Source organism: Sycon ciliatum, chromosome 2 (assembly GCF_964019385.1).
Source record: "Sycon ciliatum chromosome 2, ocSycCili1.1, whole genome shotgun sequence".
NCBI lineage: Eukaryota > Metazoa > Porifera > Calcarea > Leucosolenida > Sycettidae > Sycon > Sycon ciliatum.
In genome coordinates this window covers 28,971,141-28,988,395 of record NC_088644.1, presented here as the reverse complement: position 1 = coordinate 28,988,395, position 17,255 = coordinate 28,971,141, and the positions used below count along the sequence as shown (strand labels likewise).

Below are 17,255 nucleotides of genomic sequence, written 5' to 3'. Positions count from 1 at the left end.
TAACACATAACAGCAGTAATTTACACCTAGAACATTAACCCTTTAAGGTTTTGACTTTTTAGTATACGGAATGCATATGCCACGGGAGATATAACACACCGCGTTACCTGTTGATATCATGTATATACAAGTTTTGTTTTTCCGAAAGCTATAAGAACACTGCATCAGATAAAAAAAACTGCACTGAAAAAGAGCGATTATGTATGGAATGCCAATCAAATGAATTTTGATGATAGCAAAAAATGCGGTATTCTGACTATCTCAGTCAACTTCTGGTTAGCCTGATGGGGATAATCCGTTTGTTCTACTCTCTGATGCACTCTGCACAATCTACAGGTCGTCCAGGTGGGCCTGGAAGCAATTCTGCTTCTTCTTGATGCAGTAGTGCTTCGGATTGCCTTTCCGATTTGTGCAGACGGAACAGGCATAAACACTCTTCACGCTTTTCCTTCCAGCATCTCGGCAGTATGAGCAATCCCGCCTTTTACCAGTGCTGACAATGCCATGGTGCTTCTTCGGAGACTTGGCCGTGCTGGTCGATGGTCCAGGCTTTCGAAGGGGCACCTTGGTCTTGTCAGTGATGTTCACAAGCTGCCGGATAACTGCAAGACGATAGTCAAGCTGACTGTAATCCTTCGGCATTTTGATGACGCCTGGGTTTTTAGCCACCCACTGCTGAAAGAGAACCCATGAATTCACCACAGCTACATCCACAAAGTCAAAAAACAGAGTCTTCCAGTACTTGCGTGTTTTCCGCAGCACCCTGTACGTCGCTACGTGCTGGTCGAACAGGTCCACTCCACCCATAGCGAAATTGTAGTCATGTATCAATTTTGGCTTCTTCAATTCCAGGTCACGCAAGATGTTATTTTCTTTCACCTTCCTTGTAACATTGACATAGTCAGCAGCGCTGTGCATAGTGGATATGACTGTCACCGGACGTTTGTCCATCCATTGTAGGTGAAGGAGGTCTCCACCGCGTACAAACCGCATTTTCCCTCTTTCAGCTCTACGCTGAAACGTTTTCGTATTTTTGAGGACAGCAGGGAAGCCCCGTCGATTGACCTGACAGGTTCCAGCAGCAGCAGTTTTGTGATTTTCAAAGAGGTCAGAGAACAGGTGAGGAGAAGTGTAGAAATTGTCAGTGTATAACTTATATCCCTGGCCGGACAGAGGTTGAAGGAGTTCTGTAACAATATTATGTGCCAAGCCATGCTCCACTTGGCCGGCATGTTCACGGCCAGTGTAGATTTTGAAGTTATAAAGATAGTGCAGGGCACTGTCGCAAAGGGCAAACACTTTGAATCCAAAGCGAACAGGCTTGTTTGAGATGTACTGCTTGAATGCGAAGCGTGCTTTTGACTTGACCATCCGTTCATCGATCGCAATACTTTGGAAAGGCTGAAAAAGTTCCCGGCACTTCTGCTAGAAATGATCATTCACCAAGCGGACTTTCCGTAGCTTGTCAGCCGCATCCTCAGTAGTAGGGTCGACAATGTGGAGGAAACACAGCAGAGCTTTGTAGCGAATAAAGGTCGGGATCATATGCCGTGCCCACAGCCCATGAAAGAGAGTAGATGTGCTCCAGTAGTGAGATAGATGTGGCAGTCGAGCAATACCCATGTAAATTGTCAGGCCAAGTAGAGCATAAATTTCCGCTGTGTCCGTGGGCTTCCAAGCGCCATGGTCATCTTGATAGGATGGTTTTTCCAGGATGTGGATACCAGCATTATCATTAGTAAACTCCACAATAGCTTGAACGATGCCAAGTGTGAAAAAAAGTTGAAAGAAATCCAACTCCTTCACAGGCGCAAAATCAGCTGGGAAATGGCAGCCAGGTTCACGGGCAGGACGAAACTCAGGCTGGTCAGGACACTCATCATCACTATCCCAGTCGCCGACATTGTCTTCGCCCTGCACAGGAGCGGTTGCGGCACCTCCGCGCACAACTCTTCCACGTCCGCCGCCTGCAGCGCGAACTCCGCCAACTCCGCCACGAGGAGCACACGGAGCTCGAGTTTGTCCTCTCTGCCGTGTGGGAGCTCTGCTCTCGCGTCGCGGGCGCGCCTCGTCCTCTTCACTGGAATCAGCTGATGTGTCACTCGAGTCAGCTGAGGAGCGTGACAAGCCAGCTGAAAGCGGTTCTTCTGAAGCTTCTTCTTCGCCATCATCAGCGCTGCCGTCAGAGACCAAATCTTCAACTGGATGGTCGTAGATGAGAGCATCGTCTAGCTCTGACTCTTCGCTTGATGGCAGGCCACCTGACGACTCGCCATCAGAGTCTTCATCGTGCGCGGCGGATCCAGAATGAGAAAACACAGCGGCAAGCGCTTCGTCAACAGATAAATTCTTGTGCGCCATGGCGGAAGCTTTCGAACACTTCCTGTGGCCCAGTACAAAAAAAAATCAAATGTAAACCCATGCCATGTGTGCACTCAAGCGGAACGCGGAGGTGTCAGGCAGACTTGGCCATAGCGGCAGCTTCGTAGCACCAGCGAGTACGCATCCCGCATAGTTCTAAGTACGTCAGTCGAACCGGTCGTTTTCGACCGGTTCATGTATGTGTGAAACTCTAAAGGGTTAACGGCCAAGCTTGGCCGCACTAAACACGACACGTTACTTGAACAATTTCAACCCAATTATACTATCTTTCTGTACACACAAATTAGGCTTATACAGACGCTGATAGATAGCTTCCAACACTTTTAACTGTGGTCCATAACCATGACGACCACGGCACAATACAGTGAACGAAGAGTCGGAATACGAATTGCAACAATCAGGACTAGCTAGCAGATGATTGTACACTGAAGACTTGCTACCACGAAACCTACGCACAACACTAACACTCTCACCGGCATTCTCACCATCACTCCCATCACTGCTCTCCGAGTCATATTTTTTTCCCTACACCATTTCTTCATATTTTCATCGTTTTATTGCACATCGTCTCCACCGTTTTTACATTGCATGAATAAAGTACACAAATGTCGGCTCTGCTAGTTTTATTGATTGCGGTTATCAAATTATTGTCTCCTCGCCGTGTGAAAAAAATGAAACTAACAATACGTTCGCACAAGCTGTGACGTGCACTTCCTGTTGACTCTTCACCGACTGACGTGAGATAGTGCAAACCGAGACACTCCATTGTTAGATAGTGTGACTTCCTTTTGTGGAAGACACGTACATGTACATGTAGTTCTGTCACCTTTGGTGAGATAGTGCAGGTACTAGGTAAGGCTTTGTATGAGACATGTCCTGAAAGTGAACTGAAACGAATCTAAAACATCTAAAACATTTGTCAGTTCTTAGCACAGAAATGACATCCTTGTTACATTGTCATGGTTTTGTAGCGATAATTATTGTTCGTTTAGCTCACGAGAATAACCATTTCCCTGATGATACTCTCCTGGGCGAACATGTGGAGAACTGAAGAACTTCAGTGTGTGGCCAAGGATGGAATGCGCCCGAGTGCTCTTTAAATGCTACTACACTAGTACTAGTTGCTGTCTGTTGATCGGCCAAGACCGTGAAACTCAGAGTTACAGCAGAAACGCTTTTGATAGTCCTCTCAAGTGTGTGTAAATGCTACTACATGTGCTTCCCAGTATACCGGTAGTACTGAGTGTTACACTGAGTTTGTCAACACCGTTCCTGAACGATGCTTTTAGAAGGCTTGTACTTGTAGAGGAGTAGTTGCCTAAACTAAAGACGTTTTTAAAAGTAATTGCACAGAGCTGAAACGACCTAGCCTTGTTCCACACAGACATGCTGTATTCTATCTAGTACTACGCTGTGCCTCCGCCATGTGCAACATTCTCAGCACACTACACTGTGACTGGGCGCATCGGCTCCGGTACCTAAGTGCACAGTGTACCTCCCACTCCAGATCTACAGGCTGTAGTACAGGCGTCTATCGCAGGCAAGATCGGTTTTGATCAGCACCGATGACGACATGCATAGCACGGATACTTCGCTGTGAGGTTTCACTAAGGATTAGCATCGGTTGTCTAAGCCCTTACCAATAGGAGGAGTGACATGGTATACACCAAAGATACGTTCTTGTGATTATGGCTGGGATAGTTGCTCGCGAGTCTCACGCACACGCACCTAGGAGTGCTTAGTAAGTTGTGTATTCTGTACGAGAGGGCTTCCTATGGCTACGACCAGGAAATCGGTGTCTGTCTCCCTCCCTTGTCTGTAGCCAGACCGAATTGTCGTCTTCAAAGACTCAGAAAGCGTAAAGGCTGGCGCACGCGCACACACACACACACACACACACACACACACACACACACACACACACACACACACACGAACCCCAAATCGATTACAATATTATTATTGTTATCAACCTGCTTCTGTGTGATAGGTCTTGACGGCCTTAGCCATACTGCCCATAGCATTGTTAGCACAAGTACACCACAAGCACACACGACACTGACGACACCTAGAGTCTTAGAGATCCTACTGCACTGCATGGACCTGTCTTGGTATTGACTATTGAGTATTGCACGTAGTATTGAGTATTGTACGCAGTGGACGCGACCGGAACCGCCAGGCGTGACCTCACAACAGGTGATGTTCTTTGTCTATTGTTCTACCACGTCTAGAGAGAGTGGAAGTACAATAGTCATGTACATGTACATGTACATCAACGGCGCTGCGAATAAGCAACAAAGAACCTGCAGTAGTATTCAATGAGAATGTACGGCTTAGAGATGCTCTGGACCTGTCCTGGGTGAATGCAACGTGTTGTAACAGGACTGGGCAAATATTTACATGTGTTCAACACTATCCTCATAATCGAGGGTATAATGGTGAGCTGGTGACAACAACAGCCATGTCGTGTAGGTCAGGTGAGAGGTTGAGAGCTTTTGCTCAGTCTCTCGTACAATGTACATGATTGGATGCTCTTTGGCTGGCTCGTTATAACTCAACTCTGCTATCTCCGTCTCCTAGCCGTGGCCCACTGCATACACGGCTGTGGGTAACGATTCCAGTGGTCGACCCGGTGGAACGGCCCTGCCTTGGTCTCCCTTGGTGACTCAAGTCCCGTGTTCAAATTCATGTGGTGTTCTGTGTTCTGTACTGCGCACGGCACTTGCCTGTTCATGTTATCCTTCACAAGCGCATGAAGTCTAGGGTCTGCTGCCCCGATCATGTGCACTCGTGCAAGGCGTGTATCTATCAGCGGAATCTCTCTCTCTCTCTCTCTCTCTCTCTCCCTCCGCTCCACAATAGAGTCTGCAAACAGCTTGTCGAATAGCAGGTTAAATAATCACCATCCCATCAGGCGATCATATCAATTATTTGCTGTTCCTGTTGCCCAGTGCTTTCCAACACAAGCACACACACATCAATCTTGTGATAACTAAATTACTTGACACCTCCAAGATCTTCCCAACATCTACACACATCGCAATGCAGTTACAGGACGATTGTGCAATCATTTTATGTTACGTATCATCCACAACAGGGATATTTCTCCACTCCTCCTCCCCCCCCCCCCCCCCTCATGGCAAGTGCTACTCACGGTCCTAGGCATAATTTTTAAGTATTAAGTAATTACAACAAATACAAGTGGAGAAGATCCAATACCGTCATACTATGTACAATGTAGTATGGTATGAGTACTTAGCGTACATATACGTACAGTCATTGTACAATGTAACACTAACAGTTTGCGAACTAATGTGTGGATACAGTTATGTCCAATCATGTACATCCATCCCTGCTGAGCTGCCCGACCTTGCTACATGTACAATGATTATGTGAATTGTGATGTTAGTTCTGGCCAATAAAATCCAGCCCCGTGAATAAATACCGCCGGTTGTACGAACACCAATACCTCTGATCTATGCACTGGAAGGCGTGACTACTTTATTCTTGAGGTCGACTTTTACTCGCCTGCACTGCAATCATGCATGTTCCTTTGAGTAATAGGGTCCTTTCAAAATAATAATTACAATGTAGTTTGTGTCAATGTACTATGACGTATCTTCAGTATCGTATTGTGCATAGTAGGCGTCACACAGTGTTGGACCGTAGTATTAGTAAGTAAGGAAAGGCGTGTTGGGTCATGTTCAATGGGTGAACTCAACTCAGAATTGGTAACACCCATACTATGCTAACCCAAGGCAATGATGCTGCTGGAGCTTGTTGCATGCTGCATACAAACACAGACCCCGATGCCAGCCGAGAACACAATCATTGTTCCACGTCGTTACAGAAAACTGGTCAGAAACACCATGCATCATTCTTGAACTGGTGTAGTCACGTATCCCCACTGCACTAGTACTTACTTTAGTTGCCACACTACTCGAATACACAGAGCATCTCCACTACTAAAATGTTTTAAAAATGAACGACACTCTATGTGTCACTGTGTGTGGTGTTGGCAGTGCGCTGAGTGTCGACACTGATCTCTCGCTTTGGTTTAGAGCCATTGTCACATTACGTCGTTGGATAAAATTAATGTGCTACTCTCAGTTGGTGGGAAAAGCGTAGTCCGCACGCAGCATGTGCGAAGCTAATGCCGATCACTTAAAAAATCATGACCGTAGCGAAGCCAGAACGCTGAAACCAAAGCCACAATCCTAATGCAGCACTGAGTGGGGGGAGCAGAGAGACGCGCAGCACGTAGGTCTCTAGGTCTACTAGCCATTTCCAGTTGGTCGAAACGAAAGCCCGAGCACTGAGGACCTGTCGGAAGCTCAGCGAGGCGAACCGCGGAGGTGCAAGTGCACTCGCTGCTACCAGCACTGCCCGCGCACTCACTTGTTATCTGCTATCGAGCCGGTCGCGAACAAATTGCGATAAATCTCGCAAGTCAGCTCTGTCAGATACTCTAGATGGCTTGCACATTGCCTTGTTATTGTCCTACCGATGGATACACTCCGTATTCCGCTCGAGTGCTTGAAGAAGAAGGGGATCATAGCGCTCTGTGTCACTTCAGCAAAGTAGAAGCAATTGAGTGACGGGTCGAAACCGTTAGTGGCAATCAGAAACAGGATATGGAAAACAGTTTCAGTATGCAGAATATCCTAAGAGCGTCTCATCCGACGCCGACGGACACCATCGAGAATCCACTAATGCATCCGTCCATCAGCGCCAAGGAAGAGGTCTGCCATCAGCTGGGTCAAGCTGTCCATCGCCACCACCATCATCACCAGCAGCAGCAACAGCAGCAGCAAGAACTGCAGCAAAGAGACACTCCGCCAATCCAGCACCACCATGGCCTGAAGGGAGGTGGTAAGCAGAACGGCTTGCCGCACAATAGACTCGTCTCGACGGCCAGTAACAATACTGCCAGCGACCCTAGCTCCGCCGTTCAAGCACTCCCAAACGTACAGCAAAAGCCCGCAGACGAACACACGAACATCAGCGTGTCCGACGTCGACGCAGGAAGCCACCCTGCTGGTAAGCGGAAGTGGCTCGTTATCACTAGCACGGCCTCATAGCTCAGTGCATGATAAAAATGTTATTCTCCATACAAAATACGTAAAATAATGGCCAGCCGTGGTCTAGACGTCTATCGCTTTGACCGTGTAGAAGGGTTCTTGTAGCTCTAATTTAAGCTAAGCGATCTACATGTACATGTGCATAGTGTAATGTGTGCGTTGATAATGCACACTTGGTATATCAGGAGTACACATGTATTGTTGATGATGCAGGCCTGGTTTCGCCCGGCTATGTTATTGGTGCCATTAGTAGTTTTTAAGGACGTCGTTCATTGGAAGATCCAAGGCAGAAGATCTAAGGCAAAGTATCCGAGGCGGAAGATCCGAGGCAGATGATGCAATGCAGTCCAAGGAAATACAATGTAATCAGAGGTGTCAGAGAAAAGGAAGAAAAAAACGAGGTGTCAGTAGTGGCGCTAGGCGTAGTTCTAGTGGTAGTGGTTGTGTTAGTTGCGCAGAACCTAGCTCGCACCTCTGTAGAGTTGCTGGAATGGTGATCGATGGACGCCAAAGGCCCTAGTTAGATCACATACGATAACTGACTTGTTTCCAGAACGCAAACTATTCCGTCTGTGTCCATTTGCTGTCTGTGCAAGAACGTACTTCCGTTCGCCCTGGTCTATCTGCTGCCCTCGCGCAATCTGGCGCCCGATAGCAATCCCGGGGCGGGCGCTCATCGATCGTTTCGTGTCACAGCAGAAGCCTGCGAACGCAATACACCCACGCGTACAATGTACACGTGCCGAGCATTGCACACATTATCTGAGTCTATGGCATTCGCCACAGACTTCACCTGCATTGATCTGGATCCTGGGAATGCGCTGGCGTGGTATGTTTGCCAATCGATACCATCACATGTCCGCTGCCTTTTCCCGATATTCGCAGATATTCGCAAGGCCGGGTCCCAAACACAGGGTCTTGTACTTGTACTTGTAGTCAGTCTATACAGCAGAATCAGGCAGGGGAAGATAACCAATGATAACAGTGGAGCAATGGAAGATAAACTGCACAACACGATGATTTAGCCACAAAGGGTACCAGTACCAGGACCAAAGTCCAGTCTCGAGGACTTTGAAAACGGAAGGGGTTGTGTAGACAAAAAACGCTTTATAAGTTCCTAGACGCGCACTCAGCTTTTTTATGCATACCAGGGCCTAGGGAGATACTACATAGCAGATCAGGTTCAACGTGTAACAGTTGAATCAGGGAAGTCCAATTCATCAGTCCCTGGTGGAAATGTGTTGTGGCAAGAGACCAAGACGGCAAGAGTTGGTTGTAGTGCATGCTACGGAACTGGTCTCTCATTGCACGTACTTCATCCGCTGAAGTCACGTGTACATGTACATGTACATGTATGTCCCGCAAAGGAGTGTTGGGATTTCAAAAGATTGACCACGGAATGTGTCAAGAGCTCAGTAAGCCGGTATGAGCTGCGACCATATGAAGCTACATGCACATAATAGAATTGAAAATATCATAAAATGTCTCTATGAACAGCAGCCACAATCATGGTATTAGAGTATAGAGGGTCAGAACCGGGTCTAACACCCATACGGTTCAGATGCTCGTCAAGATCGGAGCTATAGAGTATAGTACAGATCTACCAACCGTGGATGGTTGTAGTGACGTCACTGTTTCCGAACACGATGGTCTCCACCGTGTCACATGCTGTCACCCAATAACATGTACAATCATGTGCACGTGTGTGTATACAATGAGCACAGTACACACTACTGTATTGTGTAACATCATCATGCCTATCATCTACTGCACCACCATGCCTAATTTGCAAGCAATGACTGACTGGAACGCTGTGTACATATAATTATGTGTTTATGTTTGTCCATGCCTGCACTATAGATGACGCCTGCAGTGAGAGTGAGTCCTCCAGGCGACGGCGGACACTATTCTCCAGAAACATGACAGCCGTACTGGAGAATGCCTTCAAGCTGAAGAAGTACATCTCACCACAGGAGCGAGAGAAGCTCGCCCAGCAGCTTGGCCTGCGCAACGCTCAGGTAAAAATCTGGTTTCAGAATCGGCGCTACAAGGAGAAGCGGTTCATTCAGGAGCACAGGGGCAGCGGCATGTTTGACCCGCACATGCAGCATCCGGGCATGATGCCACCTGGCTCGTATCCACTCTACCCGCAGCCTAATGCCGCGTACCAGGGCCCAATGTCGCAGCATGGCTCCACTACCATGCTCGCCGGTCCACCCACTCCAATGTACAATCCGCAAGCGCACCATCAGTTGCCAACGCCCGGCTTGACATCGTATCTGTCCACAACTCACCTGGCATACCCACCACCCGGCACACCAACCTCGTTACCAAGTCATCCCCGACCTGCCTTTCAAATGTACGGCCAGCCGGCATCGGGCACCAATCAGGGCCACCCCGCCGCAATACAATACCAGGGGTCTCAAGACCCGTGGGCGCCCGCCCGGAGTCAGCAGCCAGCAGGCTACAGCGTCAGCATGCCGCCCGGGCCACCCACCCCGGTGGGCGCGATGGCCCCGTACAACTACGGTCAGCCTCACATGGGCTACAACTACCCACCACCACCACCACCGCCAGGTGCACAGGGACCACCATGCATGAGCGGAGCCACACACCCGCACCAGCAGCACCAGGCAGCGCAGGGCCCACCACCGCCGGCAGCTCCCATTATGCACTTCACACCGCAGAATACCACTGTTGCCCGACCACCACTCAGCACCAACCAGCAAGGAGTGTACACAGGTCCGCAAACCCAATAGTAAACGGCAGTAGACCCATGGTACATGGTGTGTGGTGTCTGGTGTCTGGTGTGTGTGTGTGCTGAGTGTAGAACTGTATACAGACTGCAGCTGATAGATGCGTGTATAATTCTTTGCGATACCAGGACCACACAGTGTCAGGGATCTCAAGACCCATGGGTATATAATCGGTATTTGCACCTGATCCCAACCACTATCTGAGTGATGGCGAGAGCCGATACATTTCAAAGGCTACAGTACGGGAGCACAAGTACCATGGCTGCAGTCACCTGTGTAGCGTCTAGCCAGCGTGTAGCCCGTATCATGTGTGTCCTGTGTCCGAGGCAAACCCTTGAAGAAAGACTTGATGGAATGGTCACAAATCTTTTATTTTGTTGTGGCCGAGTTTTCCTTTTCTATGAACTATGGATGCATGTTCAAGTTATATTGTTGGATGTTGAACCAACATTGTGGACTGTGTCAAATTGAGAGTACAATCATGTATTATTGTAATTGAGAAACAACGTCTGTACCAATACAGTTACTATGTTGCAGTGTCCCGGTCCAAGTAAGTTGTCAGTGTGTATAATCTACATGTATACAGTTTACGATCGTATCATCATCTGACGTATCGTATCATCATCTGACGTAGTTACGTGTGTTAGTGTATTAGTGCTCACGACACATGTCAGTCAGTCTCTCCATCAGGTCACTGTTGTGTTGGCTACTTAGTATTATTACTTAGCATACCACACTCCGTAGTTACGTTCTTAGAACACACTCCGTAGTTACGTTCTTAGAAGTTTGATACATTTGTCGTGTGTGCTCGTGGCTTTATCTATCCTGTGAGTTTCTATCTGTTGAACATGGTGATGTTGATATTGCTCATGTACTCATGCCATGTTCTATATTCCGTAGTCTGTAAATTCCTGCAAGAAGTGTTCTCTTGCCAACGTTTGTTTCAGGTCTTTACATGTATGTTCAAATTGATTACACTTTTTGTGAAGAGACGGAATTAAATTCTCGAATGATCACTCCGATCTATTATTAAAGGGCAAGTAACTTCGTTTCAACGTCCGAAGGACCTATCAAAATGTCGGTGAGAGACTGAGAGTAGTTTCACATTTAGGTTAATATAATTGTTTGCATAACCATGCGGGACAGCCAAGTTGGTTCCAACTCTTGCCAACCCTTGCATCTATCTGTCAAAGTAATTAGTTCGTTCCACACTCCACATCCCATGATCACAAAATACCAAAAAAAGGAGTTGTAAATAGTCACGTGACAAAGATGCGAAGCCCGCACTATGTCTGTAAAGCCGGTACTGTATAAACACATGACGATGTCTGTTTCGAGGAGAAGCTTACACCTTCACTGATACAATGTCATGTACATGTCATGCCCCTAAAACCTATCGCTACCTATCACGCCACGAAAACCAGCCGGCCATCAGTCCCATCACACTCAGGGTGAGAGTTACTAGTAGCGCCACACTGTTCTTCAGTCACTGATAATGCTTCCAGCGGGACAATCCTAGAAAGGCGACACTGGAATTCTCGGATTGCTACTTTTAGCCACTCATGTCGGTCGCAACCAGGCAGTGCAGTGTATTGGAGGCGCTTTTGGTGATAACATTAGCCACAGTTACAACTCTAACATAGCGCCAGCACGGAAAGGGTTAAGTCGACAGAAAGCTGGAGTAGAGTGGAGTATGATTCGACTATGATAAGTATGAAGCTGTGAAAACGGTACTTGTACTAGGAGTAATAGTACTGTCTGACGAGTGTTTTTCATGGACCGTGTCCGTGTTGCTACTTCTACCCATGGCGTGTTTGTATGATTCTTTGCTTCTAACTAAACACTTGGAGTTTGATACAAGTCATGTGCTGAGTCTCCTGAGGTCTAGAAGTCTGACGTGATACTGCACAACGGCAGGTAGGTACGAAGCGGAGTTGCTCTTGACGAGAAGTTTCATTGAAAATGGCCAATCATCTGAGACACAAAGAGTCAAATGCAATAAGGATCATGTAGATTGGTTCCAGATGTTTAACAATACCACTAGTGACGTAGTGGCACTACTCCCTGGTCTGAACAGGGAGTAGTACAATACCACTAGTGGCACTACTCCCTGGTCTGAACAGGGATTGTTACAGTGTGCGATGTGCAGAGTCGCACGTGTGATCAGCGGTCCCCGAATGATGGTCTCATTCGAACCAGCTGGTATCCCGACGGTTCACCGAAAACGCGTTCACAGTACGACCATTCACAGAACGACGTTTCACCGAAAGACATTTCACAGAGTGTAAGATTTAGCGACTGTTCATTTCGCCGAAAATCAGGTTCACAGAAAACACGTTCATCGAGAGTATATTCACGGAATGTCGGTTCACAGAATAGCAGTTCTGCCGAATGGCAGCTTCACCGAAAAAAGGTTATGCTGAGGACATCGATATTATATCGCATTCGAATCCTCTAAAGAATAGCAGTTTCACCACATAACAGTTTCACCGAAAACATGCCACAAATTCCAGCGACTCTGATATACATGTACATCGCATTTGAGTTCTTTTACTTGTTCATTTAATTCAATGATAGTTCTCGTATCATGTCAGTTGTTACAATCGTAAATGTGTAGGTTTCCGCAAACCCACACGGCATGAGTGGTGGAACGTGCACACAAGAACGGCTAATGGAGAACACAGAACGAACAACATCTAGGAAGGTTGGCATCGCCGATTTTTAGTTGTAGTAAACTGCCATCATCCGACATTGTGGAAGCTGATCGAGAACTTAAGGAACGACCAACGAAGCACTGAAGAAAATCTGGAAAGAATGCGTGCTGGGCAGTATGGGCCAACAAGGAAGGAACGGTACAGGAAGGTTGATCAGCGCCTGCGCACTGTAGTGGCCACATTTGAGCAACGCCCGCCACTGGAGTTTTGCGCGGTATTGCCCATAATCTGGCATTCTTTGTGGAGCCGTGATGTAATTATTTCCATCAAATGGCACCACAAGTCTTCTTCTCCAGTGTTGCTTTGCATTTAAATTCATTGTGTTGTGTTAGTTTTAACCGGTAAGAGAGGGTTGAGTACCTTTCACTACACATTTTATAAGCGGCCTTGATTTGGGTCAAATATAAGTAATTTTCGGCGAACTGTCCATTCGGTGAAAAAATGCGTCTGTGAATCGGGATTCGACGAAACAGAATTCTGTGAATGAAATTCTGTGAAAAGATATTTCGGTGAATCTGCAGTGGCGGTGAACTGTCATTCTGTGAAATGTCTTTCGGTGTAACGTCGTTCTCTGAATGGTCGTTCTGTGAACGCGTTTTCGGTGAACGGTCGTAGATCCAACCAGCTGCGACCCAAGATCGAAATAATTTTTGAGGGGGTTGCTTTGGGTGCCAAAGCACCCCCTCCCCCTCTGCCTACACCCCTGCGACCCTTCTCACCTCATCAGCTTCCCTCACTGGCCTGTAAAAAAACTACTTGCGTGCTGGTATTCAGGACGTTTTTTGAATGTCATCCTGGAGGCTGTCCCCAAATCTATCAAAAACAAAGATCATGCTCTTCCCGCCCCAGCCGGAATTTACATCCCTTTATCCTCCCCAACTTTCCACATCCAATTGACATAGTGTCTTCACACAAACACCTTGCATTGTAATTGACTGCACTGTCGTGGGTGCCCCACATAGAATACCTCTGTCAAAAATCCAGTAAATCCTTAGGAATCCTCTCCCACCACTGCTCCTACCTCCCAAACTCTTGCAAGCTTCTTTTTTTATTCTGCCTACCTTTGCCCAATATTCGATTACGCCGATACGTCTTGGGCTGGATTATCCTCGTCCGCTGCTGCAAAGCTTGAAATACACCACAGGAAAATCCTTAAAACTCTCCTCCGTCAACCCCACATGCTCTCGTCATCCCGCTCTTTATAAACTCGCTCACACAACCCCGTTATCAAATAGACTCAGTGCACACCTGGCTGTTCTTGTTCATTCTTATTAAGCTTGAGTTGTGCCTTCATCTCAGGTGTTTAAAGTTAATTGGTTCTCTTCTCTGAGAACTAGAAATTCGCTCTTACTCCCCAAGTGTAACTCATTCACTCTTTTGCGCTCCCCTCTCTTTATTGCATTTTCTGTTTGGCTTACTCTGCCCAGAGAAGTTAAAGATCTGATTTCTCTCCGCCTGTTCAAAATCCGTGCCGCCCCTTATACATTTACTGCGACATAAGTAGGTCATTATCCACATGTCCTTAGGGTCTCTGTTGCTTTTGGCTTCTTCTCTTTCTGTACGGAGTTGTTGTTGCTGTTGGTTTTGCTGCTCTTCTGCGTTCAATCCTAACCTTTGCTTATATCCGTACTTATCGCCGTGGTTGGCTTTCACTAGGCCTCGACCAAATATGCTAAAGAAAAGAGCATAATAATTATGCTCGTCGCATATCAGGGAAAACGTCCATAATTATGCCAAAGGCTTAGCAGGATCTGCAAAAAGATATGCCAAAATATGCTCGACATATGCAGAAAGTGTGGATCATTTCAGTAAAATTACAGCCTTGGATTGGCTTCATGACTACCATGCTTATGGTTCAAATCAAAACACATGCGGAATAGTATGGCTGGAGTGTGTCCCCAGCAACCGTAGCGATAGTGTTCACCCATGGGGAAATGTAGCAAACGCCTCAACCATTCCAAATTCATCCATAAAAGACATTTCTGAACGCATTTTGTCCATAATATGAATGTTTTGTCCTCATTTTCTTCAGAATATTTGAATTATATGCTGGCTTCATTCCAATATTCCCTTTGTCGCTCAATATGCCATAATTATATGAACTGTCTCACAAAAATATGCCGAAGTATGCGCAAGCATATTTTGTCGGGGCCTAGCTTTCACCCACTCTCTTTACATTGGCCGGTGTTTCCACTGAGTCTTGAGATGTAATATAAATATACTTTAAAAGTAAATATAATATATCAGTGCTAGCAAGAGTATAATATGTTGACCTTTGATAAAGAGCCACACTCATTCGTGACCACACCATCAACAGTATCAAAATTCAAATAAATTTGCTGTGACTCAATAAATACCACCGCACTTTTCCATACCGCACTTAGGGAGGGCCGCCCGAATATGCTTGCGCATATTTTCGCATATTTTGTCCTTTTGACTCAAGGTCGCATAAAGTAGCAAATCTAGCATATTGTACCAAATGTAGCATATTTTGCTACAAGGAGCAAAGAATTCGCATAATTATAGGCATAATTTTAGGGCTGATTGCGGAAATGGACAAGAAAACTTACCACGGCACGCTCGGTCAGGGAACACTTCCAAACTTAGCCCGGAAGGAAAAATGCTCATCCAGACACGGGGCGAAAATTTAACCCGAGAAGAGAGTGTCTGCGACTCAAGGTCGCATAAAGTAGCAAATCTAGCATATTGTACCAAATGTAGCATAATTTGCGACAAGGAGCAAAGGATTCGCATAATTATCACTGATATCAGTTCTGGTGATCAAGCATATTTCGAGCATATTTTCTGCTTTTGTGTGATGTCGAAGCATATTTTGAAATAAGTGGCCAATATGCGAAAAGTATAATATGCGAAATTTTTGAGCATATTTGGGCCCTCCCTAACCGCACTGCATTTTTTCCCTAAAAGAATTTTTTTATAAACAAACAGTATTTATTATTGGCTAATAAATACTGTTTTTAATATACCCCTTTTGAGGTAAAGTGAGAGTCAACATACAGGGTTCTAGCCAGGTCAAAATAGTAGGGGGGTGGGCATGGGAAACAGTTACCCTACAGTGGTGGTCAAAAGTTTTGACCCACCATGCAGATTTTTCGAATTCTGAAGGTTTGTGCTGTAAGCTACTAAATTTTTGGTCGAGGACCTCTGAATCAGGCTGAATAGTGAAGTAGAAATGAAAAATGCTGAAAGACGGAGTCATCTGGGGACTACTGTGGTCAAGTATATGTAAAAGGCGGGTCAAAACTTATGGCCAACGCCCGCACTATCATAAACCGCCAACAGGATACACGGAATAGTGTGATTTCTAAAAAGTATTCAACTAAACTAAAGTCTAGAAGTCAGTCCTGGCCTATTCCAGATACATCCACCACTTTGTAACCCCTCCCTTGGCCTTGATGATCGCTTGCATACGCTGCCGCATTGAATTGACGATCTTCTTGCGCTCGTGAGGAGAAATCAACTTCTATGCCTCCCGGCACACTCGCCACAGCTCATACTGGTTTCTGGGGGTGATTTCAACATCGTGCTGCTTCAGCCCAGCAATTTTGCAGAGATTCTCAGTTGGATTGAGGTCAGGTGGCTGCAGGGGCCATGTCAGGACGGTGATGCCGTTCACCGTCCGCCGCGCCTCCGTTCTGTTTGCGGAGCGTTTGCGGCCATAAGACACCACCCACACCACCCACAAGCTGCATCATGCTCAGCAACATCATGTTTTCGGATGATGCGAGGTACTGGTCCGCATTCATCGTATCCATCACCCGGCAAATGCGCGCTACGCCGTTGCTGGCCATGGCTCCCATACATTGATATTGCCGTCGCGGCGCTTCACAGTTTTGCGGGTACATGTGCCAGCCAGAGCCTATCCTGTCCACCTCCTGACGTAAACTGCATCACCAGAGCCCTTGAGGTTGATTTTAGACTCATCAGTCCACAGAATTTACCACCAGTCATCACTGCTCCAGTCCTTGTGCGTCTATACAAATTTAAGGCGTTTTGCCTTATTCACAGCACTGATGAAGGGCCATTTGATGGCCATACAGCCACGAAGGCCTGCTCTCTGCAACTTGCGTCTCACAGAACGCACAGAAATCGCGTTATCACCGTCGCTCACCATCTCAGCTCGCAGGCAGTGATGGATTTGAGGCGATTCTCCATTGACTTCATGATATGGTGGCGATCTTGTCTTGCACTGGTCTCTCTTGGTCGGTCTGATCGACGTGAAATGTAGTCAATTTTTGTTTCCTGACAATTCTACGTATCGTAGGATTACTCAAATCCAACAGAGGAGCGATACCACGCCA

General features: G+C 46.7%; 2 protein-coding genes across 2 annotated transcripts; one reads left to right on the top strand and one right to left on the bottom strand.

Moving 5' to 3' along the window:
• Positions 1-330: 330 nt before the first annotated feature.
• On the bottom strand, positions 331-993 carry LOC135810484 (uncharacterized). The gene has a single exon (XM_065323974.1). The coding sequence runs from the start codon at positions 991-993 to the stop codon at positions 331-333; it is 663 nt and encodes a 220-aa protein (XP_065180046.1).
• Positions 994-6,686: 5,693 nt separating this feature from the next.
• On the top strand, positions 6,687-11,268 carry LOC135809582 (homeobox protein HOX3-like). The gene is made up of 2 exons (XM_065322960.1): positions 6,687-7,422; positions 9,324-11,268. Exons 1-2 carry the CDS (start codon positions 7,017-7,019, stop codon positions 10,220-10,222), a joined length of 1,305 nt encoding a protein of 434 aa, XP_065179032.1. The 5' UTR covers positions 6,687-7,016; the 3' UTR covers positions 10,223-11,268.
• Positions 11,269-17,255: the final 5,987 nt, after the last annotated feature.

Bases quoted from the DNA above. Each gene is read 5' to 3' on its own strand.
- LOC135810484 (XM_065323974.1), bottom strand. From the start codon at position 993: ATGCGGTTTGTACGCGGTGGAGACCTCCTTCACCTACAATGGATGGAC.
- LOC135809582 (XM_065322960.1), top strand. From the start codon at position 7,017: ATGGAAAACAGTTTCAGTATGCAGAATATCCTAAGAGCGTCTCATCCG. The intron at 7,423-9,323 runs GTAAGCGGAAGT...CCTGCACTATAG, and splicing joins CGCAGGAAGCCACCCTGCTG to ATGACGCCTGCAGTGAGAGT.